Here is a 26,058-nt window from a genome sequence, read left to right as displayed (position 1 = left end):
TCCTAAGAACTCTGGCTCAGAAGTGAGTCCCATGGAAACCAATGGGACTTCCTTCTGTCCCGGTGTCTTTGGAACTGGGCTGTCAGTAATGCGTCTGCATCTAGAGAACAGCACTCTGAGTTCTTGTTTAGATGCAGGACTCCTGCAGAAGAGCAAGGCCTGCCCTTAAGCCTAGATCCCATTCATCAGCTATGTATGAGCGAAGAAGCAAAAAAATAGCGTTTGTTGGTGGTACCACTAACATCTTCCAGGCTTCAGTGCTAAATGCTAAGCTTGCTATCAAAATTCAAGGCCTCTGGATTCCAATTAACTTCTTGCCCATCTTCTTCCTCCAGGGTGAGCGTGGACTTCCAGGTCAAAGTGGTGCTGTAGGTCCTGTAGGCTCCATTGGAAGCCGTGGCCCATCCGGCCCACCAGGAACTGATGGTAACAAGGTAAGGCAAAAAGGGTGCTATTTTTCTGAAATCCTGGGGAGGGCAGTGTTATCTCCTTGATGCAAGCGCTTAGCCGGAGCCTGATGGAAACCTCCCATATACATGTGTGCCTGGTGTGTGTAGCATGTCAGCAGTCTGCTGCTTTGCTGCCTTTAAGATTTTACATTATCGGCGAATGGTGCAGTGGTCACATAGGGGTATTTTTGACTTAGGTATCAGTCACTTGTCTTTGTTGTGAGAAGTATTAAAAGAGGAATGAGCAACCTGTGGGCCTCCAGATGTTGTTGGACTGCAGGTTCCACCAGTCCCAGCCAGCAAGGCCAATCATCAGGGATAAAGGGAGTTGTAATACAACATCTGAAGGGCTAGGTGCTCACCACCCTTGTTCTAGAAAGGGCATCTGTGATTCAGAGAACCCACCATAGGCAAACTCAAGAGCTTGTCAACAAGCCTGCTGTTGACCGAGTAGCAGCTTTTTATTTGGTATTAATAGGTGCTTTAGAACATCATCTTAAATTTCAAATAAAGTTGTTGCGTAGGGGTTGGGTGGGATGCTGTTAGATGAACATGGCCAGGAATCCTCATTATGCATCTGGAGCTTGTCAGTCATGTGGCTTTGTCTAGATCAGGGATTGAGCCTTCCTTTTCTTCTGCTTTTGTCTACTGGCATAGTTGCAGCTTCATATATACTTACTAGTTCTTGCTTTAGGATGTAGGGGTGTAGGAAGGTCAGGTGGTACCCGGTGCGAAAAATTTCTTGTCTCACCCCACACACACACACACACATTGTGTGTGTGTGTGTGTGTGTGTTTTGCCTGCAAAAATGGTTTTACATTATTTCATATTTTCTTACAAAGGACTGTGGATTCTGAGCCTCTGATAACAAGTAGGCGACTATGGACAGATACTTAAATCTACTTAAATCTATTGTGTTTTGGCTTGTGTTATTTTATTTATATTTATTGTTTGTTTATTTAATAAAATTTATTTTTAAAAACCTGCAAAGTGGTTTACCAAAAGAAAAAAGAAAAAAACACCACAGCAGTAAAATCAGAAAAATTAACAACCTTGCTTTAAAGCATACAAAAGCTAAAAGATTAAGATTAAAATTACTTCAACTTCCTAAGCATCTAGGTATACTTGCCTAAAGAAGAATGCTTTTAGCAGGTGCCCGAAAAGAATCTAGCAAAGGCTTTGTTGAAAGTTCAGCCTTCATGACAAAGGAAAACAGCCAAGTAAACAGCTATTTTCGTGGAGGAGGGTCAAGATATTAACTGATATGCATGAAATTTCATATGTAGTATATAATCCCTAGTGTAGTAAGATATGACCTTTGGAGCAGGCATTTTTTAAAAAAAGTTATTTATGAACCGCCCTAGTAGGGCAGTAATTGTTCCTTGCTAATTTGTCACCCCACTCCATGATGGCACCTGGGGCAGACTGCCCCCCTGCGCCCCTTCCCTACACCCCTGTTAGGATGACACTTTTCACTGCAGCATGTGTGATGAGGCAGAGTCCAGACATGTACAGGGATGCTCTGTGATGGATTTCTGCAAATTTCCACCCTGCCTGTTGATTCTGGATCTGGAGTCCTGGTCAACCTGTAATGGATCTATTTTTGGTTTCTCTAACCCTTAAACAAATTGAGGGGTGGTAGCAGTACACAGGGGTCTCTAGAAAAGTATTTCTAGTTGGCTATCAGGTTTCAAGCCCTGGATGTCGCTGAAGGGATGACAGACAGCCCATGCCTGTATCCAATGTTTCATAGATTTCTTAGAATCGTAGTTGCAAGGGACCATGAGGGTAATCTAGTCCAATGCAGAAATCTTTCACCTAACGTGTGGCTTGAACCCATGACCCTGAGATGAAGAGTCTTGTGCTCTGCTGACTGAGCTATTCAGGGGTTATTCCTATTCAGAGAAGACCCAATAAAAATAAAGGGCATGACCAGCTTAGGCCCATCAATTTCAATGGTGAGTATAGCTTAGTTAGATACAACTCTTGGAAAATATAATTCACATGGTTCCTGGCATCCCTTGATGCTGCCAGGATGATAATGAAGTGAATCTCATACTCATATCAGGTTACTTTTGAACACCCAGAAGACATCCTCCAAATTGACCTATTTTAATCAGACCTATCCCAAACCAGACATTTCTGCTTAGGATGTATTCAGCTGCTTTTACCTGCATGTTTGGAGAATGGATCATTTGAATGTCATGGGATAAGAAACATCACCTCCACTCCTGGGCGGCCACTGCAGAGAGTATTCCCCCCCCCCAGCAGTATTCAGAAATGCAGTACCTTTCAGAATACTAACAAGCAATTCGCAGGCAGCACAATGAAGCATGTGGCTCATTTCCCCCTAGGGCTCTTGAAGGTTGAATCTTTCTTTTCCTGTTCTCCTAGGGCGAGCCTGGTGCCGCTGGTGCTGCTGGTACCCCAGGCCCAGCTGGTCCCAGTGGAATGCCTGGCGAGAGAGGTATTGCTGGCGTCCCAGGAGGCAAAGGTGAAAAGGTAAGGCCAATAAGAGGCAAGCTGATTCCTGAGCAACAATTCATCACATCCGCAAAGTCGCCCCTGGTGTATTTTAATCGCAAGGTCTTCCTCGGTGGGGAAAGGCTGTGGCCATGCTTTGTAAGCTGATAACCCCAGGTTCGGTCCCTGAGTAGCTATAGTAATCAAGAGACCCCATTTTAAGCACTTGTGCTGCAGTAGGAAGCCTTAGGCTCAGCTTTCCTGGCTTAGAATCATATGCGGCAAGTCACTTGGAAACCTTCTGTGTAATAAGTGACCCGCAAGTTTAATTCTGTCAATTAATTTTTTATTATTCTGGTTTAGTTTATCAAGACCCAAAGTTGAGTACATATGTGAGTGAGACTGTGTTTTCCAGGGACGCAACATCATAGGCATCTGCAAGAAATTGGCTTAGTGGGGAATATAGTAATGGCAAGCGCTAAACACATCCATTCCTGTCTACAAAAGCATTCCTGTCTTCTGCTGGCTACCTTTAAAATTCATTTCATAATGTTATTCATGATTTTTAAAATAAAAAATATTAGATGATCTTGAGGGACCTAGCAATAATTATTTGATGAACTGAGTTCACTGGGAGGTGTTTGTAACATTCAACTCTCTTGTTCGTGTGGATCCAATTCCTTTTCCAGGCATTGATATTAGAATTGTCTGGTTTATGGATTCAGTAAAAATGGAGAAAAATAGGGGTGTTTGTTTTTCCATCTGCAGAAGACACAACTAAGAGGATTTTTACCTCCACTGGCAACCCAGAGCATTGGTAGTTGCAAAGGGGGAGAAAATAAAGACGCAACAGACATGAAAAATGAAAACAAGGAAATAATAGAGGACTCCCAAGGAAGAGGGGAGAGGGCTAAGGGAACACTCCACAACAGAGGGTGTTTGAAAAAGGGTGAGGGGCTGCCGGCTCTGCAGGCAAAGGGTGACATAACTGGGCTCCTGAGCCCCAGAGGGGTGCCACAGAAAGAATGTAGTTGGTTAAGGGAGCCGTGGACTCAAAAAGGTTGAAAGCCTCTGAATTAGACAGTGAGACTCAGAATTCATGCTGCATCCTGCTTCATTTCAGGGTCCAACAGGCTTCAGAGGAGAAGCCGGAACTTCAGGAAGAGATGGTTCACGGGTAAGTATACTTCTTAAATTGCTTTATTTCCTAGGAGCCAAGCCTTCAGTCCTTTTAGTAATCAAGAGGGGGAGAGAAAAATAATTGGATTTAGGTCCCAATACATAGCCCATTAATTCTGCACCCAGACCCTTAACCTTCGGTGATATTAGCCTGAAGTAAGTTTAGATCACTGAAGATCTTGAAAATACGTCACTGGTATTATTAAGGAAGTTAATGCAACTTGTTTGGACAACTATTACTTTGATTTCTGATTCTGGATTAAAAAAACCAAAAAACCTGAAAACAATACAAAACCTTTTTAAAAAACAAAAACTAAATGTGTCGTTTTTTCATTTGTGCAATTTATCCATAGCTTGGATAATTTTCTTCTGGTGTGGGTTTAACATGGGGAGAAAAAACACCCTAGATTCAAACCTGTAATTCTGCTTGATTTTTTCAGGGTATTCCTGGTGCAGTTGGTGCTCCTGGCCCTGCTGGAAGTACTGGCGAAAGAGTAAGTGGCAGACTTTTCAGATGCTTAGCAGGCTTGCATTTAGTATGGGAAGCAGCCATCGCTCAGTGGTATAGCATGTGTTTTGCATGTAAAAGTCCCAGGTTCAATGCGTCTCCAGGTAGGGCTAGAGAAAGACTCCTGCTTGAAACCCTGGATCACAGAATCCCTGGATCAGAATCATACAATTGTAGAGTCGAAAGGGACCACGAGGGTCATCTAGTCCAACCCCCTGCAATGAAGGGATCTTTTGGCCAATATGGGGCTTGAACCCACAGCCCTGAGATCCAGAATCTCATGCTCTACCGACTGAACTATCTCCTGGCTGTCAATGCGGACAGTATTGAGCTAGATGGACCAATCTAGTGGTATAAGGCAGCTTCTCATGGGTGAGATTCACCCCTCCAATGTTACAGCATCCAAATAAAACACAATGGGAAAAATATCAAGATGTTTGTGTGAAAGCATTTATAATCCGCTTTATATTTTAAAATATCTTAGTGGTAGGGAAAAGTTACACATAACAGAGAAAGTTAAAACAATACCTACAGTGCTGTCCTACGCATTGGGTCTTATCCTATTTTTTCCTTATTCCTTGTGCTTTTCCCCCTAAAAATAAAGAAATGTTTAGGGGTACTCTCATTTTGACTCAAGAAAATCGCCACTTTATAATTCAAATCTGGAAAAATAAATACAGAGAATGGACAAAAGTACAAAGATTCACAAAATGTTTAGGGGTATGCGTACCCCCCAGAAAAAAGCGCTGCTTATTCCTATAGCGTTTCTTCCTGTCCAAAGAGCATCCTAGTAATTATCTTATTCACCATCTGTGGTTATTAATAGTCCCATTTTACAGATGGAGAAATGAACATAAATGGCATGCCCATAAGAACACAGTCAGCTGAAGGTTGAGCAAAGATATGAATCCAGTTTTGCCAAATATGCTATCTGCTAAGCCAGGGATGGAGAACCTGTGGCCCTCCAGATGTTCTTGGACTCCAACTCCCATCACCCTGAACCATCATGGTCAGGGATGATGGGATCTGTAGTCCAAAAATACATTCTTGCACTAGGCCCAGTTGACTCAACTCTAACACTGCAATCCTGCACACCTCTACACTGAGTTCAGTGGGTCTTGCTCCCAGATAAGTGGGTATAGGATTGCAGCCTAAATCCTTGATCAGGGATGGGGAACTTGTCACCCTCCAGATATTGCTGAACTGCAGCTCCTATTATATATCCCTGGCTGTGCTGGCTGAGGCTGATGGGAGTTGCAGTTCTGCAACATCTTGAAGGCGACAGGGTCAACACCCTGGCTTTAGATTAATCCCTATTTATGCTCTCAGACTTTTCTATAGAAATTAGACTGGCTCCCTCCTTGTTGTCATTCCACCAGCAGGTGAATACCTTCCTATTCCAACAGGCTTTTAGGAACTGGCTGTTTTTAAGGAAGGCGCTGGTGCTGTGCTGTTTTTATTGTTGTTGCTATCTGTGTTTTTAATAGATCTGTCCATTAGTTTTAATTCTGTTAGTGTTTAATTGCTTTTTAATGATTATCTTTTCTATGTTATTAGCTTTTTCTATTTTATCTGTAAGCTGCCTTGAGTCCCAGTTTGGGGAAAAGCCAGGATATGACTAAATAAGAATAAGAATAAGAATAATTCAGAAAACACCCTAAAAATGTAAATATTCCCCAGGAAATGAAATGGTTGAGGGAACATCCCTACATCCCTAGTAAAATACACGCGTCAACTGCCCTGGAAAAGAACAGGACATCCTGTCTCCCCCCCCACCCCCCCAAGAGCACGATGGCCATTTGGGGCTCTTTGCTCTCATGCCATTTCAGGCGGAGGCTTATAAGGACAATTGCTTGAACACACTTAAAATTTAAGGCTCAAACTGTACTTTTCATGATTTTATTTTATTTTTTCCCCTTCTTGGGTGATAAGTGTAGGCTGCATAGCTACCTGGCTTTTTACCTGTGTCTGTATGGTTTTATATCTGTTAAGATCTGGGGTCAAGACCAATGACTGGAAATGAATGGTGTAACTGGTTCCATGCAGTGCCCCCAGAGAGATGTTATTTGGCTTACATTTTTCAAACAGCAGCTTCCCCCGACACCAAGATCACAAGCAAACAGCTACCATTTTGTCGTGGCATAGGAGCCTTCAGTGCAAAGAAAGCTTGCGCATCCTTAACATGGCACTTTGAATTCATGGCCATTCTTTGATTGAAAAGAAGTTAAGCATGGTTAAAAAAATGTTGGCGGGAAAGGATTACATTTTAAAAGATGGCATTGCGCCTACTCTGTTATTGTTATTTACACACCCTTCTCACTATCTTTGTCATAGAGGCAATGAGGAGTCTGGGCTGTAATTTAAGGGGACAGAACACATTTTTACAGGGCCTAAATAGAACACCAATGAGTTTAACTTACCTTTCTGCCTCATATCCAAATGGCAAATGAAATGGTAAATGAAATATGGCAAACTAGCCAAAAGTGCCTTGGGATGGATGGATGGATGGATGGATGGATTGATTGATTGATTGAACCCTTGCTTGTGGCTCTTATGCCCAAGCCATTGGGATCAATTTGTTCTGAAGGCACCCTGCTGCAATGCACCTGCTCTCTTAGCACCTGATTGTTTGAGTTGCATCAGTGGATCACCAAGAGGCTGATGGGTAGATGCTTCTTCCTTCAGCCATGGAGTTGCAGTAGAAGACGGCCTGGTGCGTATCCTAGCAACATGAATCCTTTGTGTGTTTGTTTTAGGGCGAAGCCGGTTCCGCTGGCCCCGCCGGCCCTGCTGGTCCTCGTGGAAGTTCTGTAAGTAGTGGAATAATTTCTTTTAAAAGTGTGATACGAACAGGTTCTCGGAAGCTTTGATATGAAATGGCGATTAGCTTTTCTCACTGGGATGTGTTTTGGTTCTCCTCCCCTACCATAGGGTGAACGTGGTGAGGTTGGCCCTGCTGGTCCTCCTGGGTTTGCCGGCCCTCCTGTAAGTATGAAGGGAAAGATTGGCTTTCACGTGGTTTTTAATAGTTTGGGGCTATAATGTATTTTGAGTAACATTTCTCCCCTCTTGACTTTTTAAGGGTGCAGCTGGTCAGACTGGTGCTAAAGGTGAAAGAGGCCAGAGAGGACCTAAAGGAGAACAAGGCTCACAAGGTGCTGTCGGGTCTGTTGGCAACTCTGGCCCCTCTGTAAGTCAAATGAATTTTATATTAAACTCTCCTCACCTTCTGATCAAACTGTGTAGTCTCTTTGGATTTCATAGTGCTACATCCATAAACCCATTGCATAGCTGTGAAGCAGAATGCTTGTATGGTTCAAATCTAGAATTACTGTTAGGCTGATTTGTGAAGTGCCTAGGATCTTTCCCAAAGAGCAGGAACAAAGCATGCCAGTCCCAAAAGGTCTGGATTGCCTTCAGCACTACATTTGGAGGAATTCGGAGTTAGGTAAACCTTGCAGGAGTGGGGAATCTGTGGTCTTCCAGATGTTGATGAACTACAGCTCCAATCAACTCCTGCCAGCATGGCCAGTGGTCAGGAATGATGGGACTTGTATTCCAGCAGCAACTCCTTCCTTATAAGCTGTTTTCAAAGAGTTAATATATAAATGTTATAGATTGGTGGTAAGGAACCAATACCAGTGGCCATCTTTCTGGGTAGATTGTGTATATACAGTATTTCCAGAGGAGTTTTGACATACACGGGTGATGCTGTGGGTTAAACCACAGAGCCTAGGACTTGCTGATCAGAAAGTCAGCGGTTCGAATCCCCACGACAGGGTGAGCCCCTGTTGCTCGGTCCCTGCTCCTGCCAACCTAGCAGTTCAAAAGCACGTCAAAATGCAAGTAGATAAATAGGTACCACTCTGGCGGGAAGGTAAACGGCATTTCCGTGCACTGCTCTGGTTCGACAGAAGCGGCTTAGTCATGCTGGCCACATGACCATGTACGCCGGCTCCCTCGGCCAGTAAAGCGAGATGAGCGCCACAACGCCACAGTCGGCCATGACTGGACCTAATGGTCAGGGGTCCCTTTATCTTTACAGTGATACCTCGGGTTGCATACGCTTCAGGTTACATATACTTCAGGTTACAGACTCCGCTAACCCAGAAATAGTACCTCGGGTTAAGAACTTTGCTTCAGGATGAGAACAGAAATCGCATGGCGGTGGCACGGCCGCAGCGGGAGGCCCCATTAGCTAAAGTGGTGCTTCAGGTTAAGAACAGTTTCAGGTTAAGAACTGACCTCCGGAACGAATTAAGTACGTAACCAGAGGTACCACTGTACTAGCACTCCTGGTATATCACTGATAATCCAATTATCATAAGCATTATCAATTCATTGAATGAAGAGTAGTACTTTGAAGAGTATATGAGTACTGACTGAACTGAAATGACCACTGGGAGGAGTGCAGAGAGAAGAAATGCCATGGTGCAGCGAAACCAGCCGCCTTCATCTGTCCCAGCCACAACAAAACATGTCTCTCCCATATTGGTTTCTACAGCCACAGCAGGCGCTGTAACTTCCCAACAGTTTGACTTTACCCCCAATGGCGCACTCCTCCATTGTCTCTCGAGACAGATGGGTGCCAACAACAACTGACTGAACACTGTAACTCGTATGTTAATTTTTCTGCCTGTGGTTGGTAGTATATGAACCACAACTGTTCTTAGAAAAATTATCTCATGTACGAGGTAGTGGTAATGTCAACACTCTTCAAAACCAAGTTAGCAACTTTGGGATGGCGTCTTGTCCACGTTATGACTACTGTTACAAAGTAGTGGTGTGTTGCTGGACTACAAATCCCATCATCATCCCACCACATTGGCCATTGGAGTCCCAACACCAACATCACTGGGAGGGCCACAGGGTTCCCCATGCCTGCATTAGAGTATGAAATAGTGTCTGATCCTCCTTTCAGTAAGTCAGTAGCATAGCTTTCATTAATTTTTAACTCCAATCATGATCGAGCCAATATTTCACAGCTAGAACTTTGCAGTACTCTACTTATCCTCGTTTTTCCTACTCTTTCTTCTTGTGTATAGGGTCCCGTTGGCCCTGCTGGTCCCACTGGAGGTCGTGGTGATTCTGGTCCACCTGTAAGTGTAGAAACTTATTATGTTGATGCTCCTACATCCACCCTCCTACTGGTCCTTGTAAATCCTGATCTCTTCTTTGATCTTTTTCCCCCCAACAGGGTGTCACTGGTTTCCCTGGTGCTGCTGGAAGATCCGGACCCCCTGGCCCCACTGTAAGTAGCCATTGAGAACACTCCATCTGTAAATTTAAACAAGGTAGAGGGTCTGGTCTTCTAATTCCTCTTTGCAAAGAACGATCCTGGATAACTGGGGTTCTTTGGAACCTTGTCAACAGTTGTTCGAAAAGATCTGAAGTAGTGGGCAAGCTTCTGTGAAAGTTATCCATCACTACCAACCTTCTCCAGCAAATATGCAGCCATTGAGTACATGACACGGTGACAATTAGGCTCAACAGGCCTTCCCAAAACCCTGGTTTAACAGAAGGGTTATCTATACAGTGCATATGAATGAATGAATGTGTCTAAGAAAACTCCTCTCTCCTTTACTCAAAGCAGCACTAGAAGAAGGGAATTTGGGTGGGAGGCTGCTTGACCCTTCCCCAACAGCCTCTTTTCATCTGAAATCCCCCTCCCTGAAATTGCTTTTCCACCCACAAATTTCCATACTACTTTTCTCTCACAAAAATATTGCCTTAACATTTGGCTGGAGAGGGGCTGGATTAACCAGCTTCCTGTAAAGTTACGGGGGTGGGGGATGTAAGCATCCCCTCCTCACTCTTTACTCCATATTGTCCCGTCCTCTCCTCCCTAACACTTGCTTTCATTTGAAGTGTGCTCCTGGAGTTCTCTTGTACACATTTGCATATCATATGCCACTGATCCTTGGATAGAACATGCTCCAGAATCCTGCACCATGTGTAAAGTTTCTATGGCAGAGCTCCTGGAATTCCTCAACTGGACAAGTCGGTGTGGAAAGTGTTCCCTGTAGATAGGAAACCTGAAAAACGCTGCTGTAGAAACCTCGACGAAAGGAGTCCATTAATTCCATGTGATCCTCAGGAGCAAGCTTGTTGTAATTAGTTGTTGTGGCGGTGTTGTTGTTTTGTTTCTCACCAAGAATTTTTGTCAGTTCTTTGCTATCTGGTTTAATATTTTGCTCTCTGTGAACTGGTTACACCAGCAATGTAACCATGGGCATTTATTTACCTGTCTCCTTTATCCCTAGGGTATCACTGGTCCCCCTGGCCCTCCTGGCCCAGCTGGCAAAGAAGGTATCAGAGGCCAACGTGGTGACACTGGTCCAGTTGGCCGTGCTGGCGAACCTGGTATTGTTGGGCCACCTGGATTCAGTGGAGAGAAAGGTCCAAGTGGAGAAAGTGGTGCTGCTGTAAGTTATTACAAATAATCCATTTTCCTTCCTTTTCATCATTTTCATTATCATTATTATTACCCATTGTTCAGCAAGGTAAAATTCAGAATTAAAAACGGTTCAGATCAGTCGTGCCTGAATACCAGTTCTTAGGCCTGCCTTCACCAACCTGGTGCCCTCCAGAACTACAACTCCTGTCTGTCCCCAGCCAGCACAGCGATGCTGCCTGGGGCTTATGGAAGTTCAGTCCATAACAGCTGGAGAGAGAGGCACCAGGTTGGCCAAGGCTGTGTTAGTCATTCTTGCCGTATTTCTCAGAAATACAGACATCAGCCAACACAGCCCATGAGTGTGTGTTCTTCAAAGCATATAGGAATCTCCCTTTTAAGCACGTGCAGACATAAACCAATGCATCAGTACCATTCAGGTCTTCTGCTGGATTGGAGTGGCATGGCTTCTCTGAGTTCTGCTTCTTTTTTTTACTCCAGGGGAATATGTCACTTTCTTCATGAGCTTTGCTGCTCTCAGTAGGACTGCTTTCAGCAAGGTCCTATTCAACCTTTATTTATTTGAAGTTGTTTTATTTATGCGAGCCCATCCTTAAGTAGCAGGATGAAGTCAAGGATATATATAATCTTGATTTTCAATATTTAGGGCTCCAGAATTCTGTGCATTGTGTGGACTTTCAACCTTCCATGGTAGCCAGGGCAAGAATTCCACAAAATGTTTGGACACAATGGATTGCCCATTGCACCGGATGATTATGTGGCTCACGCCCCCAAATCTGTTGTGAATAACCTAAAAAAAGAAAAAATGTGTTTAAGTGAAGACTTTGAAAATATCTGTCCTTGCATCAAATAGTACAAAAGTATTGATGTGCATATAAATTGGTCTCAGCAAATTCTAAGCTAAATCTTTGTAGCCATTGGCTGAATTCACAACCATGAGGTCAATAGCCTTATTTACACAATTTAAGGAAGGAATCAGTGCCTGTTAGCAAAGGGCATCAGTTGATAGATGGGGGGGGGGGCTGCTGGTTCTAGGTGCTGCCCCTGGAGAATGGCTAGCATAATCCACCATGGATCAATGATGTCATTGGCCTACACCACCACTAAGAATTGCTAGTCGTTCTCCAGGTGTGGCAACTGCAGCATGAAGTCCCACTTTCTGCTGCTTTCATTGGCCCTGCAAGTGGCAAATAATGAATATGTTTTAATTTGATTTGCTGTTGAGGTCATTAGGCTTATTCTGGCATTGCCATGCGGTCCCATTCCCAAACTTAAACAAGATGATCTGAAACAGAATAAGGATTTCAAGGCAAGGGTACAGGTTGCCTGATTTGTCTTTAAGAAGGCTGGATAACCTTAATCTGAGTACATCAGAAGAGATACGTGCACATCTGAGATCAAATTAAGTTTCCAAAGGAGACGGGAAGAACCAGTTTCATTTATGTTACAAATTGGAAGTTTGCTAGTCTGCAAATAGGATCTGAAAATTTTATTCTGCTCTTTCCTTCGCGTAGGGTGCCCCTGGTTCCCCTGGTCCTCAAGGTCTTCTTGGAGCTCCTGGTATCCTTGGTATTCCTGGCAGCAGAGGAGAACGTGGTCTCCCAGGCATTGCTGGATCACTTGTGAGTACCATATTTGCCAAGTCTTCAGCTAGATGGCAGATATGCTTTGTCTGGAATTAGAATTCAATGCTGAACTCTTGGTTTTTTTAACCTGGAGGAGAAACACAGTGTAAAGTTGCTCCTTTGGAGTTGCGCACTTCTGTCTTATGGCTTGCTCCTACAAGTGCGTTGTGGCACTGTTTCATAGGATGTGCCATTGGGTGCCCATGCTGGTGTGGGAGTTCAGCTGATGCCCTCAAGCTAGCTGCCTCCTGAGGGTGACTGTACCATTCTGGCAGGACATGTACCAGAAATTCCCTGAAGGAAGGTCCGGGATTGGCTGCTGCTTGGAAAGTGGGAACCGGTTATATGGTCCTGCCCTGTCAGCTGTTCAACCAATCACGTTTTTGCCTTGGCAGTGGAAACTCTTGCTTGGAACAGACTCAGAAGTTTAGTCTGCACATGTATCATGAGCAAGAGCTGCTTTCTGTCACGCTGCGGTATAGAACATCCTATAGGATGTCTGGTGTTGGGCAGGTAAAAACCTGGCTCAGGTGAAAAGGGAGTTTGCAGGCACTGCTGACCGGTAGTACCTGCAAAGCCCATTTCAAAGTACTGTGCTAAATAGCACTTTGAAAGGGGCTTTTGGAGACCCCTACAGGCAAAAAAAACCCCCTCACCTAACATCATTGTGACATCAAACTTGGCTTACCAGCGGCTGGTGGGTAGGGAGATAACATTCTGGGCTAAAATAAGGTTACCAGATTTTTTTCCAAGGAATCTAGGGACACTTTTTTTTTTTAAGACTTACAAAAAGTTATTTTTTAAAAAGTTATTTTTTAAAAAAATAAGAAATAATATTTTCTCTTCTGTGATCTCCTCTGGGCCCCGGCCTGCTCTCTTGGAGCTCTAGCAGCCATGGAGTAGGCTCGCGTTGGGCCTGGGCTCGGCCACCTGTCCTTGCCCTCCCGGTGCTCTCCTACCTCTCTTCCTCAGCAGTGGCAGCGGCGCAGCAAAGTTGGGGCTCCCCTCTTTTTTCTCCTTCCTCTTTCTCTCTCTTCCTTCTTCTTCTCCTCTCCTCCTTCTCCCAGTGTCGGCGCCAGGGTTTTCCTGGCCCCGGGACGCCACTGGGCAGTCGGCCAGGTAGCTGGGTGCTCTCACTCCCGACTCGATGTCAGCGGTTCCCCCCGTTGACGTACGGGGCGTCCCCAGTTCCCCCTGGGCAGTGGTGGCAGCAGTGGCAGTCTCAGCAGCCTAGAGCCAGCCTGGTAGCGCAGTTGGCTCTGGCTGGCTTCAGGAGGTGCTCACTGCTGTGGCGCCCGCCATTTTGCCTCGCCGGAAGTCCCCATATGATGTGTCTTGTGCTGTTGAACCAGTCATGCAACATTCATTCCCTACTAATAAATCTACAATGCTTAAAATATAAATCCGGGGACATTAAATGAAATCTGGGGACATTCCGGGGATTTTGTCCGGGGACAGATTTGTAAATCTGGGGACTGTCCCCGGGAAACGGGGACATCTGGTAACCATAGGCTAAAAAGATTCTTCCACCCCTGCTGTAGAGCATCAAGCATCAGCTGAAAGTTATATAGTAGTCAAATAATGAATGGCAAATAGGGTGTATTGAATGTTTTGCTAGTTAAGTCTACGAACAGCAATGAAATGTATCGCTGCTATTGTTTTTAGGGTGAGCCTGGACCCCTTGGTATTGCTGGTCCCCCAGGTGCCCGTGGCCCCTCTGGTCCCGTGGGTTCCCCTGGTGTGAATGGTGCCCAGGGCGAAGCTGGACGTGATGTAAGTATACCTTTTTGGTCATAAGTGGGGGGAAATAGAGGTGGGGAAGGTGGAATTCTAAATTTTCAGCAGCATTTAAAATCACATTTGAAGGTTATTTAACACAGCTGTTTTTCTTTCGCATGAAGGTTTTTGTTTGTTTGTTTGTGATTAATTTTTTAATTCAGTGAAATGGAAGTGGGATCAATGAATAGGATAGCAGATGTAATGTACTTTGCATGTTGAAGTGTGCTTTGGAAGTGGTTGACAGCAATGCACTTGATCCTATAAAGTGATGCGTCCCCATGCTCCACTAGCTGCCATTGTAGGAAACCTCACAGTGACCATATACAGATAATCATGTCTCAGCTTAATAAACTGAGGTCTGAACTATACACTTAGCCATTTTGTTCCTCCCTTTGTGCGAGTGAGAAAACAAACCAGGAAATCTTCCATTGACTATAATTTCCCATTTCATGTAGGCTTGAAAATTACAGTTAGCAGCTTTAGAGCAAGATAGTATATTCAGCCATGGCTTGAAATTGGCTTAATATGATGTCTTGTTCCTTAGATGTTAACCATATTTCCTGATCTGTACAATCAGGAATGAAGTTTTCTGGGTGATATATAATCATCTTTTCCCCCCTCTCACCACTAAGGGAAGAGTGAATGGGCTTCATGTGTGGCCAAAAGGTTCACTTATAAGGTAGTTTATTAAGCCAATATATGATTATCCAAACTTGCCCATTGAGAATGTGGCTCCCTCAGCCTGAAAAGTGAGATGAGCACCACACCCCATAGTCTCCTTTTGATGGGACTTAACCGTCCAGGGGTCCTTTACCGTTTTTTGTGTTTTTTTACCTTCATGTACACAGTGAGGAAGAAATGATAACATGAAAAGAAAAGAAAGGGGGGGAATAATATTTCCATTAAAATCACACAGTTCTCAGAACATTCCATTACTTTTGGTCTGATGAAATAAAGCTGTAATAAAATGAAATGCATAAATAGAGTGCAAAAAAATGGATCAATCTAGAACTGTAGAAATCTAGAAATAAGCTAAATCCATCCCTCTGAAATGAGTAATTAGGGGAGAAATGGTCACAATGGAAGAATAAAGTGTGGCAGAGTATTCCACTTGGACCTGTTCTGTGGTTTGGAGCTGGGGGCGGGAGGGAGGTACAGAACACGCTGTCATTCCCCTGTCAGTAAAGTAAAGCTTTTTTTCCATGTCATGTCGTGTGTGATGTTAAGATTATATTTTTCTTCACAGGGAAATCCAGGTAACGATGGTCCTCCAGGCCGTGATGGTACTCCTGGTTACAAGGTAATCGCGTTTTCCCCTTCTCTAGGCAGAAGTGAGCCTGTGCTTGCTACAAGCTCAGGCCTTGGGACTTCCATTTAGGGAAGTCTCCAGCTATTTAGTTGTATGTCGAGATTGATATGAAAGTTGTACAACTGGGGGGGGGGTGGGGATGTGTTGTTTTTCTGTCTCTGTATTAAAAATGCAAATAAAAAAATTGAAGGTCTTCCATTTGTCCTTTGCCTTCATCTTTTCAGGGTGAACGTGGCGCTCCTGGCAACCCTGGTCCCTCTGGTGCTCTCGGTGCCCCTGGCCCCCATGGCTCTGTTGGCCCTGCTGGCAAACCTGGAAATCGTGGCGAACCTGTATGTGACTTCTATCCATTTCATAAAATCAAAAGTCAGATGTAATCTATCAGGGCTGCATTCGAAAGGCTCGGTCCCCAAGACATGTTTATTGATTGCACCTTTTTCCTCCAAGGGGCTCGAGGGTGGTATGCATGATTTTCCCTTTTCCTTGTTTAATGCCCACAGCAGCCCTGTGTGGTAGATAAGGCTGAGAGGCAGTGACTGGCCCAAGGTCAATGAGCTTCGTTTCCTAGGGAGGATTTGAACCCTGGTCTCACATGCCCTAGTCTGACACTGTAACCACTACACCACCAATGGGTGCCTCCCGCACTGAGAAGCCCTACAGGCAGTCTACCTGGTGGCATTGAGAAGCTTGGCCAAAACCTTTAGGAAGGGGTGGGATTCTATGCATTTAGTTGACCTGTTGTAGTTTTGTAGTAGACTTAACTGCTTATTGAATGGGTTGGGTGTTAGATACCAGGCAAGTAGGATTTACTGCAGAACGTCACAGTGTAGACTGCTCCTGTCCAGTGTTGGCCAGCCATGCTGTCTTCTAGGGTACTCCCTTGCACCTGCTTCCAGTGGGCACTTAGAATTGTGTGGCCACTGAGCATGCTCAGTCCTTATTAAGCCGGGTTTTTATAGCGAGGGTGCATCTTAAATATTTTTGTACAAACCAGCACCTTCCTTTTCTCAGTGGCCCCATTTGGATTGCTGTTCTGTTGTTGATCACCAGCTGAGTTTGCTATTAGATGGAGGGATAATTTTGTTACTGCTGTGAGCCCTGAAGGCTTACCAAAGCATGAGAAACGTTATCGTTGATGATGATGATATTTTGGTCTACATTCAATGCCTGATCCTGAAAGCACACCCTCTCATCAGTCTACACATGCACAGTTCCCCTAACTACCATTCATCCCATCTAGTATTTTCCCCTTATATCCTGTCCAATAAGAAGAGTATTCTGTTCCTTGTATCAATAAGACTTCCATCTTCCAGCTTTTCTCAGATCTAAAATCTGGCCCTTGCACTTCTGTGTTGTGATGAGGAAGGGAATTACAGGTGTTAACCCTGAAGCTTAGTGAATAGTAGGGTGGTGCTGCTCTTCCATCCCTGTTTTCTGCATGGTGGGTGCCCACTATTTGCCTGGGAGCCCTACACTACTCAAAACGTGGCATAATGGCTAGTACCATCCTGTAAACTATGGCCAAGCCCTCCACTGTATCGCTGAACATTCCACTACTGCCAATTCATTGTAAAAGAAAGCAGCGGGGATCACAGTATTCCTTCTTGATTCTCAATGATGTGGTACCAGTGCGCTTCCCATTTCGTCTCCAATGAATGAAGACAACCTGTTGTCAAGCGGCTGTGAGCTGCCACATCACTCCCCGCTGTGACATTACTTCTCTGTTCGGTTACACTTTTTGGCTCCCTTGAAACAGAAGTCCCTTTGCAACCAGACCTCCCAAAACAGGGCCTTCTGAAAATGCCATGCATGCTCTTTCATTCCAGCAGCCATTTGCTATGACTGGCTTTGGGTGTTCTCTTCATCTTTGGTGAACAGGAAGTGCAAGTGACTTGAACTTACAGTTCAGTGCATTTGATAATGCACTGAACTATCCCAGCTCTTCCCTTAGCATGTGCTTCCAATGAAGGAAGGGACAAAAACTACCTAAAGTCACACTTTGGGCATTGTGACCAAAAGAAACGCAGAGGACATGAAGTGTGAACCACTTCCTGTTCTTGTCCATATTATGAATGTATTGAGCCACCCTTGGGTCATTCTTTTGTTGGTCAAGGAAAGGGAGCTTTGTCATCACAATCTACAGTGAGCAGTTTCTCTAACTGTGCTTTGTCACCATTTCAGGGTCCCGTTGGAATTGCTGGTCCTGCTGGTCCTGCTGGTGCAAGAGGTCTTGCTGTAAGTTCAGATTTTGTTTTGCTTCTGTAATTATGTCATTTTGGTAAGAAGTCCCATGATGAGGACAGGAATGGAGATCTGGGTTCTGGAAATCAAGTCAGAGGGTTGTATAGATCATGGGGAAATTTTGGCATGAGTAGGAAGTTTAGAATATGGTAGTGGTCTTTCCCTTTGGTTGAAAGGTTTTAAGATTGCAATGGTGGGGTACCTAGCCTAACTCCCATTCCTTATGTGATTGACTTGTGAGCCCTTTGAGGACAAAGAGAAAGCAAGCGTTGAGTGTAGTAATTTTGAGATGCAGGCTCATCAAAATGGACACAACCTGCTATACGACTTAAGGCTGGATATAAGCAAAAACCAATGCTTAGGAAACTTTCTAGTCCCAAGCAGGGCTTTTCTTTAGCTGGAACTCACCAGAACTCAGTTCCAGCACCTCTCAGGTGGGCACCATTACCATTCTAAGAGAACAAGGGAGGCATTCATGGTGAGTTCCAGCACCTCTTTTTCTAGAAAAATAGCACTGGTCCCAAGCAAGGACTCAGGCTGTTCCTACTTAGACCAGATCAGTGGTAGAGTAACAGATTGGCAAAAAGGAGAGGGACCCTGAGACATTTTGAGCCACAGTCCTTGCTCAGCAGAATTGTTTTTAAACAGAGGTAAATCTGCTTTCTAGACGTGAAAATGTTCCAAAAGCAAATGTACTTGTGTGTGTCTAAACAAACTCTGCAGGTGGAAAGCTCCCTGCAAACATTCTGTTTTTCCCTTTTCCCTTTTTATGCCTTCCACAGGGCCCAGCAGGTCCACGTGGTGAGAAAGGTGGTCCTGGTGACAAGGGACCCAGAGGCGCACCTGGCTTCAAGGGACACAATGGACTTCAGGGTCTGCCTGGCATTGCTGTAAGTGTGTTGCCCGAACAATGGGGCGAAACAGCAACAGAAATAAGATAGCCTCCCTGATAATCAGCCCTGCATCATTGGTAGCACGTTCTAAGGCCCTTTGGGATTAGTCTGTGAGAAGGAGCTGTGGTGTTGCCTTTTCACACTAGAAGGAGTGAGACTTGGTCCACATAGATCAACATCGACGACTCAGACTGGCAGCAGCTCTCTGTAGAGTTGTCGGCATTTCCTTTCCATTAGGCCAGCAATTAATGTTCAGAAGCAGAGACGTTGTGTATGACTGAAGCCCATCTAGAAATCCTGCCCCAGTGCCCAGATACATGGGGGCAGGCAGTGGTTATTCAGTGAGGGGGGCGAGAGACCATATATGCTCAATGGCATGTTTGTCATCATTATCACTTCCTGTTTCTCAGGGATGGGATTGGACATCCTGTTATAAGGACAGCGAACCAGTCGTCCTTCAGATGTCCTCAGCCTCCGACTTCCATCACCCCTGACCACAACCTGGGCTGGCTGGGACTGATGGGAGTTGGTTCAATAACATCTCGAGGTTTCCTTACCTTCTACACCCCTGCCCTATTTGTTTAAAACAAAAACAGATTTTGAGAATCAAAATAAGCCCTCCATTATATTCCCTCCCCACCATGAATTTGCCATTTGTGCAAGGATGAATATTCTGCATGGAAACAGGTTAATACAGGAGTAAATCATGTTTTGAAAAACCTCTCTCCTTCCAACAGGGTCATCATGGAGACCAAGGTTCACCTGGTGCTACTGGACCTGCTGGCCCAAGGGTATGTGAACACTCTCCCTTTGTGTGGGATATTGAAGAGTCTTGTTGTCGTTTAAAAAAAGTGATTATATATTTCTACATGTCATTGCTTTGGTGGTGTACTAATCTGCAGGTGTTTCTTTGCTTGCTTCCTTCAGGGCCCTGCCGGTCCTTCTGGTCCTCCTGGCAAAGATGGCCGCAACGGTCTTCCTGGACCTGTTGGACCTGCTGGTGTGCGTGGCTCTCAGGGTAGCCAAGGACCTTCTGTAAGTATGAAACTGGATGCTGAGGGTATGGGGCTGAAACCATCAATTCTAACACAAGTGGCACCCGGCTGTCCGTGTTTGCTCAGAAGGAAGCCCCACCGCATTCAGTAGGGATAACTCCCAGGTAAGCGTGTATAGCAGGAGTAGCCAATGTGGGGCCCTTTGGATAATGTTGAACTACAGCTTCCATTCCCCCCCCCATTATTGCCACATGGGCTGAGGCTGATGCAAGCTGGAGTCCCACATCACCTGAATGGCTACCCCCGGGACACAGGATTACAGGCTTGAGTTGCAACCCTATGCAGTTTTCCTGGGAGGAAGCCCCAAAGAATGCAGTGAAGCTTACGTCTGACCAAACTTGCATAGGACAGTGTTTCTTTATTCTATTTCATAAAATGTATATGCCACTTTAATGTTAAAAAAAACCAAAGCAAAACCTCCAAGCAAATGTGTTATTAGTGCATTTAGTTTGCGAAACTTTATTGGGTTTTTATTTTTAATTTATTGGGGGCTTTTGTTTTGTTACCATGCTATTTGTATTTTCTTCTTCTTCTTCTTCTTCTTCTTATTATTATTATTATTATTATTATTATTATTATTATTATTATTATTAAAAACTGCCCTGTGATCCTCAGATGAAAAGCAGTATAGAAATTTAACCAATAATAAAAAAGAAAATATTATTTTCTTAAATTCTACAATTCCAGACTCATGCTACATGAGAGTGAGCCCCACTGAACACAATGGGACTTGCTTCTGAGTAAACAGATGTAAGAATGCCCTGTAAATGTTTGAAATAAATTGGCTCCCCTTTTATTTTACTTTCTAGCCCTAATTGGGCATTATACAGTTACCAGACATGTGAGGAAGAGCAGGGATGAGCATGCCATCTCCGCTCCATCTGTCATGTCACTTGGCCAATCCCTGCCACCCTTCACATATTAGAGGGCAAATGTCTGCATCAGGAGACCCTGATGTCCTCACATAGGTCCCTTGCACAAGTTAGAAGCCTGATCAGAATTTTAGTTATGATTTTTTTTTGGGGGGGGAGCAGCAGCAAACCTCTTCTCCACTATGTGCTGCATTCCCAGTTAAAATTGCCCCCCCCCTGTCATTAAATTTTCAAAATGCAACATAAGTAGAAGAAACTCAATTAATGTGGAACATTGTTTGGCCATCGTCTGGTGTTCATATTACATTTGACCTCACTCTTGCAAGACAGTGGTCATGTTGAACCAGGCAAAGAGTCCACGCTCTCTGCTTAGTGAGTGCTTCATTGAGACTACATGTTTGGTGTCCAGTATCCACTGCCTCATCACTAGGGTTAATGAACATGGGCCACTTCTATAACAGGCCCCAGAGGAACCATTTGATGCACCTTGCACTGTGTTTAGGCTCTTCGTGGGGAGCAGGGGTTGGGCCTTCTGCACAATCAAGTGAACTTGATTTCAACAAAGGCATGTTCATTTCTGAACATTTTTAGGGTCCACCAGGCCCACCTGGCCACCCTGGCCCACCTGGTCCCAATGGTGGTGGATACGAAATTGGCTATGATGCAGAATACTACCGGGCAGATCAGCCATCTCTTAGACCCAAGGACTATGAAGTTGATGCCACCCTGAAAACATTGAACAACCAAATCGAGACCCTCCTGACCCCAGAAGGCTCCAGGAAGAACCCAGCCCGCACCTGCCGTGACCTAAGACTCAGCCACCCAGAATGGACCAGTGGTATGTTAGTGCTAGATGCTTGACCCAGTGGCTTGCTGACCATGTAATGCACTCGTGGGTGGGTGGGTGGCCAATGGAAATCTGTGTGTGCCATTTGTCCATGCAGCTGCCATTCTTCCTTTTGTCTGGGAAACCTTTTGGTAGTAGCAGGGAGAGGCAGGTGGACAAACTACTAGACCAGGAACAGCCAAGTTTGTGCCCTCCAGATGTTGATGGACAACAATTCCCATCATCCCTAGCTATTGACTGTGCTGGCTGAGGCTGATGGGAGTTGTAGGCTGACAGCATCTACAGAGCATCGTGTTGGTTACCCCTGCATTAGACTGTCTGTGTCGCTCTCACATAATTCTATCAGCTGTGTTGGGGTCAAATTTTTCCATCTGCATAATAAAATCTCTCCTTGTAGACTGCAGGAATTGTTTTTATCAACACAGCCAGCCCCACCCCCCAAATAAGCCCATATCAGGGCTTATGGCTTTTTATTTAAAACTACTGGATCTCCCCCTCTTTTCTGTTCCAACCCCACACCTAATTCCTCTCCACTTTTAGCCCTTCACATCAACAAGTTAATAAATGGTACAACTAGATTTAAACAATAACTATTGGTTCCACGTAAGTGATTTTTAAAAGGGGGGGATTTGAGGTTTCTGTATTGTCCGTACTTGTACTGTTTCTATGGCTGCAGCAGTGTGAGTATTTAACATGAAGATGGGCTTACTGTTGCTTTTTAAAACGATAGGCTTCTACTGGATTGATCCTAACCAAGGCTGCACCATGGATGCCATTAGAGTTTATTGTGACTTCTCCACTGGTGAGACTTGCATCCATGCCAATCCAGAAAGCTTCCCAGCTAAGAACTGGTACAGCAGAAAGAACTCTGCCGAAAAGAAACACGTTTGGTTTGGAGAAACGATGAATGGTGGTACTCAGGTGAGTTTCCATACTGCATCCATTATGATAAATGTGTTCTCTAAGGCCAAAAACATTCTAGTAAGGAAGGCAAAAAACCCGCTGATTTTCTTTTAATCCACACAACAGATACATTAACCCTGTTCATAAGAAGGGCTCCCCGGCTGGATCAGACCAGCAAACCATCTCTTCCCACATTTTGCTTCCAACAGAGGGTGCGTTTTGATACAGGGAGTTTGTGACCCCCCAGACTCACTGGACTCCAATCCTTCATTGTCCCCAGCCATAGCGACTATCTGGAGATTATGGAAGTTTCAGTCCAATGAGATCTGGAGTTGCACAGGTTTCCCACCCCAAGTCTACCACCTCTGAATCTCAAACTTCCATTTAGCATCATGAATTATCGCCATGGATAGGGATTGAGTGGGGTGAGGAAACAAACTCCCCGCTGCTGCTGCTGCTCCTTCTTTGGCCATTGAGTGAGGCCCCTTGCCATGATGGAGCTTCCCAGTGGCCTTGGACAAAACTTAAGTTCTGACGATTTCTTCTCAAATGCTGGTGGTACTCCGCCCCCCCCCCAATTGCCTTGCCCTTCAGAGGCCAAGGTGTTCCAAGTTGACTTATGTGCAAAATGTATTTCATAATATGCGTGTGATTTTTGACTGGAGCTTTCCCCTTCCCTTCCGTTTTTAGTTTGAGTACAACGAGGAAGGCGTAACCACCAAGGACATGGCCACCCAACTTGCCTTCATGCGACTACTGGCTAACCATGCTTCCCAGAACATCACTTACCACTGCAAGAACAGCATCGCTTACATGGATGCAGAAACAGGCAGTCTGAAGAGCGCTCTGTTAGTGCAGGGATCCAACGATGTCGAACTCCGAGCTGAAGGCAACGGCAGGTTCATGTACAATGTTCTTGAAGACGGCTGCTCTGTAAGTACCAGTTTCTTCCTGCTTATCAATATCTTTGAGTGTTACTGCCCTCCTACAGAGCCAGGTCACTTAATGTACTTGTTAGAATTGGGAGTCGTTAAGGGTTATTTTGTTTATCCAAGGTAAGTCTTCAGCTTTTCCAAGCACCTATAAAAGGCACTACTAAAATCTCTCCCTATTGTAACACCAAGGGTGTGGGTTAAACCACAGAGCCTAGGGCTTGCCTATCAGAAGGTCGGCGGTTCGAATCCCCACAATGGGGTGAGCTTCTGTTGCTCAGTCCCTGCTCCTGCCAACCTAGCAGTTCGAAAGCATGTCAAAGTGCAAGTAGATAAATAGGTACGCTCCAGCGGGAAGGTAAACGGCGTCTCCATGCGCTGCTCTGGTTCGCCAGAAGCGGCTTTGTCATGCTGGCTACATGACCCGGAAAAACTGTCTGTGGACAAACGCTGGCTCCCTCGGCCTGTAAAGCTCTGCAACCCATGTCAACCCTGACCATGGGCCATGCTGGCTATGCCATTGGCTAGTGACAGAGGAGTCAAATATCTGGAGTGCCGCAAGGTCCATGCAGACTGCCATTGGTCCTTCACACCCTACCTGTGTATTCACAGTAGTCAGAGACATAATTTATAAGAAAAGCTTGACTCAGAGCCACCATGTATCAGTTACATGGGCCATGGAAAATTAGCACTCCTGGAGAGCGAAGACTATAAATTAGTTGACCTGTGCAATAACTCTGTTTAACTGGTACAGTGCTACCCATCTCATCACTCCCCTGCCTTTTCTACAATAAAACCCCCCATTAGATGAAGGCCCAGACTGTAGTGCTTGCTGCACACACAGAGGCAATTTTTCACAAAATGTGAACAGGAAATATGTCTTTTGCAAAACTCTGAACACATGGTGGGCACTCACAAAAAAGCTGAAAGTGCCTGTTTGGAGTGCATCTCTCCTGTACAAAATGCTGTTACTAAAGCACCAGTGTACAGGCATCCGATTGAAAAGGAAATGTCATGAGAGTATGAGTGGTGTTAGTTCAAGAATTGGGCGGTGGTGCTTCAAAGGAGAAGGGGAAATAGAAGTGATGGGGATGGAGATGGAGATAGGAGGCCCCCAGCATGTTAGCTGATGTGAAATGTTGGACTGGTGGGTGTATGTAGGGTTGGACTGGTGGGTGTATGTAGCAGGGAAGTGAAGTAGAACTATTGATCCCTGGTAAATAGTGATCAATCAGTGCCTGAATAACTGTTCTGACTACTATTTGCTATTGCTATCTTGCAGAGAAAGACGAACAAATGGGGCTCAACGATTATTGAATACAGAACAAACAAGCCATCTCGCTTGCCCATCCTTGACATTGCACCTTTGGACATTGGTGGCGCTGATCAAGAATTCAGTATCGACATTGGCCCAGTCTGTTTCAAATGAATGAACTAAAACTAACTTAAAACAAAACCAAAAAAAAAAAGTATTCTCTCTTTGCCATTTCTTCTTTTATACTGAAAGCTGACTCCTTCCATTTCTTCAGTTCATCTACTAGCTTAAAATCTGGGCGAAAGAGGAGAAGGATTTGTTGGAACGTTGTGCAATGCAATTTAATACAGCCCCAAAAAGGAATCAGAAGGTGTTTTTTTTCCCAAGATTTTGTCACCTTGTTGTGGAAAATGTCAGCCTTTGTGTAAAAAAACAAAACCAAAAAAACAAAAACCAAATAAAAAAATCCTGAAAGTCTGCACCACTTGTGGCCTTTGACTATCTTCCACAGAGGAAGTTTAAAACCACAACTTCCAAAGGTTTGAACTACCTCATACACTTCTAAGCCAAGTGTGATCCACATTCTTATACATATGATCTGAGGTGCTTTTGGTCCCGTGCGTAAGTGAAAGGTGCTGATTCAGTCTTATAGAGTATATAACCAATACTTGAACTTTAATGGTGCTAGAGTCATTTGGATAAGAAAAGAAAAGAAAAAACACACCACTTTTCTGTATTAAGTTGTATTGTTTCTTTGGAATCTGTCTCGGAATAAAGTCAGACTGTCCCATCTCACCCCCAGACTAAGCATGTGGATCATTTCTCTCCCACCCCATCCTCATTCTCTTCTCCCACATCAGGTGTCCGTTCTTTTAAATCTCATTTTCATCCTCTACAATGGGCAGAAAAGGAATCATCATTTCTCAAAAACAAATTGTACCTATTTTGTATATGTGAGATGTTTAAATAAATTGTGAAAAAAATTGAAATAAAGCATGTCCACTGTTCCAAAAGAAACCACTGAATGAGTAAAGTTCCTTGCTTAAATGCCTCAAGAGATATTTTCACATCTAATGTTTCCTTTCCAACTCGTGATTCTTCCCTATTAAAATGTAGAAAGTTAGCAAGATTCAGATGTGCTTCTGATGTGTTTTGACTACACCCAACCCCCCATGTTTTGGTTTTTCTGGTTCATCTGATGGTTGAATATGCTAAAGACTACTAACTTCATTACAATGAATAGGCCACTGCTTGCTATATACTAAACACCAATTAATACCCTTTCCAACAAACTATGCATATAAGCCAGTGTCTGTCTTGTTTTTGTATATCT

The 26,058-nt window shown here is 44.5% G+C and overlaps 1 protein-coding gene and 1 long non-coding RNA gene across 2 annotated transcripts in view; one reads left to right on the top strand and one right to left on the bottom strand.

Annotated features, from left to right (window-relative positions):
- The window catches only part of COL1A2 (collagen type I alpha 2 chain), a 65,351-nt gene extending 40,147 nt beyond the window's left edge, over positions 1-25,204 (top strand). The window contains exons 29-50 of the mRNA XM_082194105.1: positions 336-434; positions 2,844-2,951; positions 4,036-4,089; positions 4,532-4,585; positions 7,356-7,409; positions 7,531-7,584; positions 7,682-7,789; positions 9,645-9,698; positions 9,797-9,850; positions 10,863-11,024; positions 12,529-12,636; positions 14,305-14,412; positions 15,665-15,718; positions 15,952-16,059; positions 17,909-17,962; positions 18,751-18,858; positions 19,599-19,652; positions 19,789-19,896; positions 21,380-21,626; positions 22,366-22,556; positions 23,229-23,471; positions 24,753-25,204. Of these exons, the coding sequence (XP_082050231.1) occupies positions 336-434; positions 2,844-2,951; positions 4,036-4,089; positions 4,532-4,585; positions 7,356-7,409; positions 7,531-7,584; positions 7,682-7,789; positions 9,645-9,698; positions 9,797-9,850; positions 10,863-11,024; positions 12,529-12,636; positions 14,305-14,412; positions 15,665-15,718; positions 15,952-16,059; positions 17,909-17,962; positions 18,751-18,858; positions 19,599-19,652; positions 19,789-19,896; positions 21,380-21,626; positions 22,366-22,556; positions 23,229-23,471; positions 24,753-24,899 (2,331 nt within the window). The 3' untranslated portion in view covers positions 24,900-25,204. The remainder of the gene's footprint in view (positions 1-335; positions 435-2,843; positions 2,952-4,035; positions 4,090-4,531; positions 4,586-7,355; positions 7,410-7,530; positions 7,585-7,681; positions 7,790-9,644; positions 9,699-9,796; positions 9,851-10,862; positions 11,025-12,528; positions 12,637-14,304; positions 14,413-15,664; positions 15,719-15,951; positions 16,060-17,908; positions 17,963-18,750; positions 18,859-19,598; positions 19,653-19,788; positions 19,897-21,379; positions 21,627-22,365; positions 22,557-23,228; positions 23,472-24,752) is intronic.
- On the bottom strand, positions 4,020-7,349 carry LOC309515916. The gene is made up of 3 exons (XR_014212726.1): positions 7,020-7,349; positions 5,132-5,191; positions 4,020-4,140 (listed from the first exon to the last, which is right to left on the bottom strand). It is a non-coding gene; the product is annotated as an uncharacterized lncRNA (long non-coding RNA).
- Positions 25,205-26,058: the final 854 nt, after the last annotated feature.

This window comes from Podarcis vaucheri (genome assembly GCF_965113315.1).
Source record: "Podarcis vaucheri genome assembly, chromosome: 12".
NCBI lineage: Eukaryota > Metazoa > Chordata > Lepidosauria > Squamata > Lacertidae > Podarcis > Podarcis vaucheri.
The sequence above is the reverse complement of the archived record's forward strand: the minus strand, read 5'-3'. Positions and strand labels throughout refer to the sequence as shown.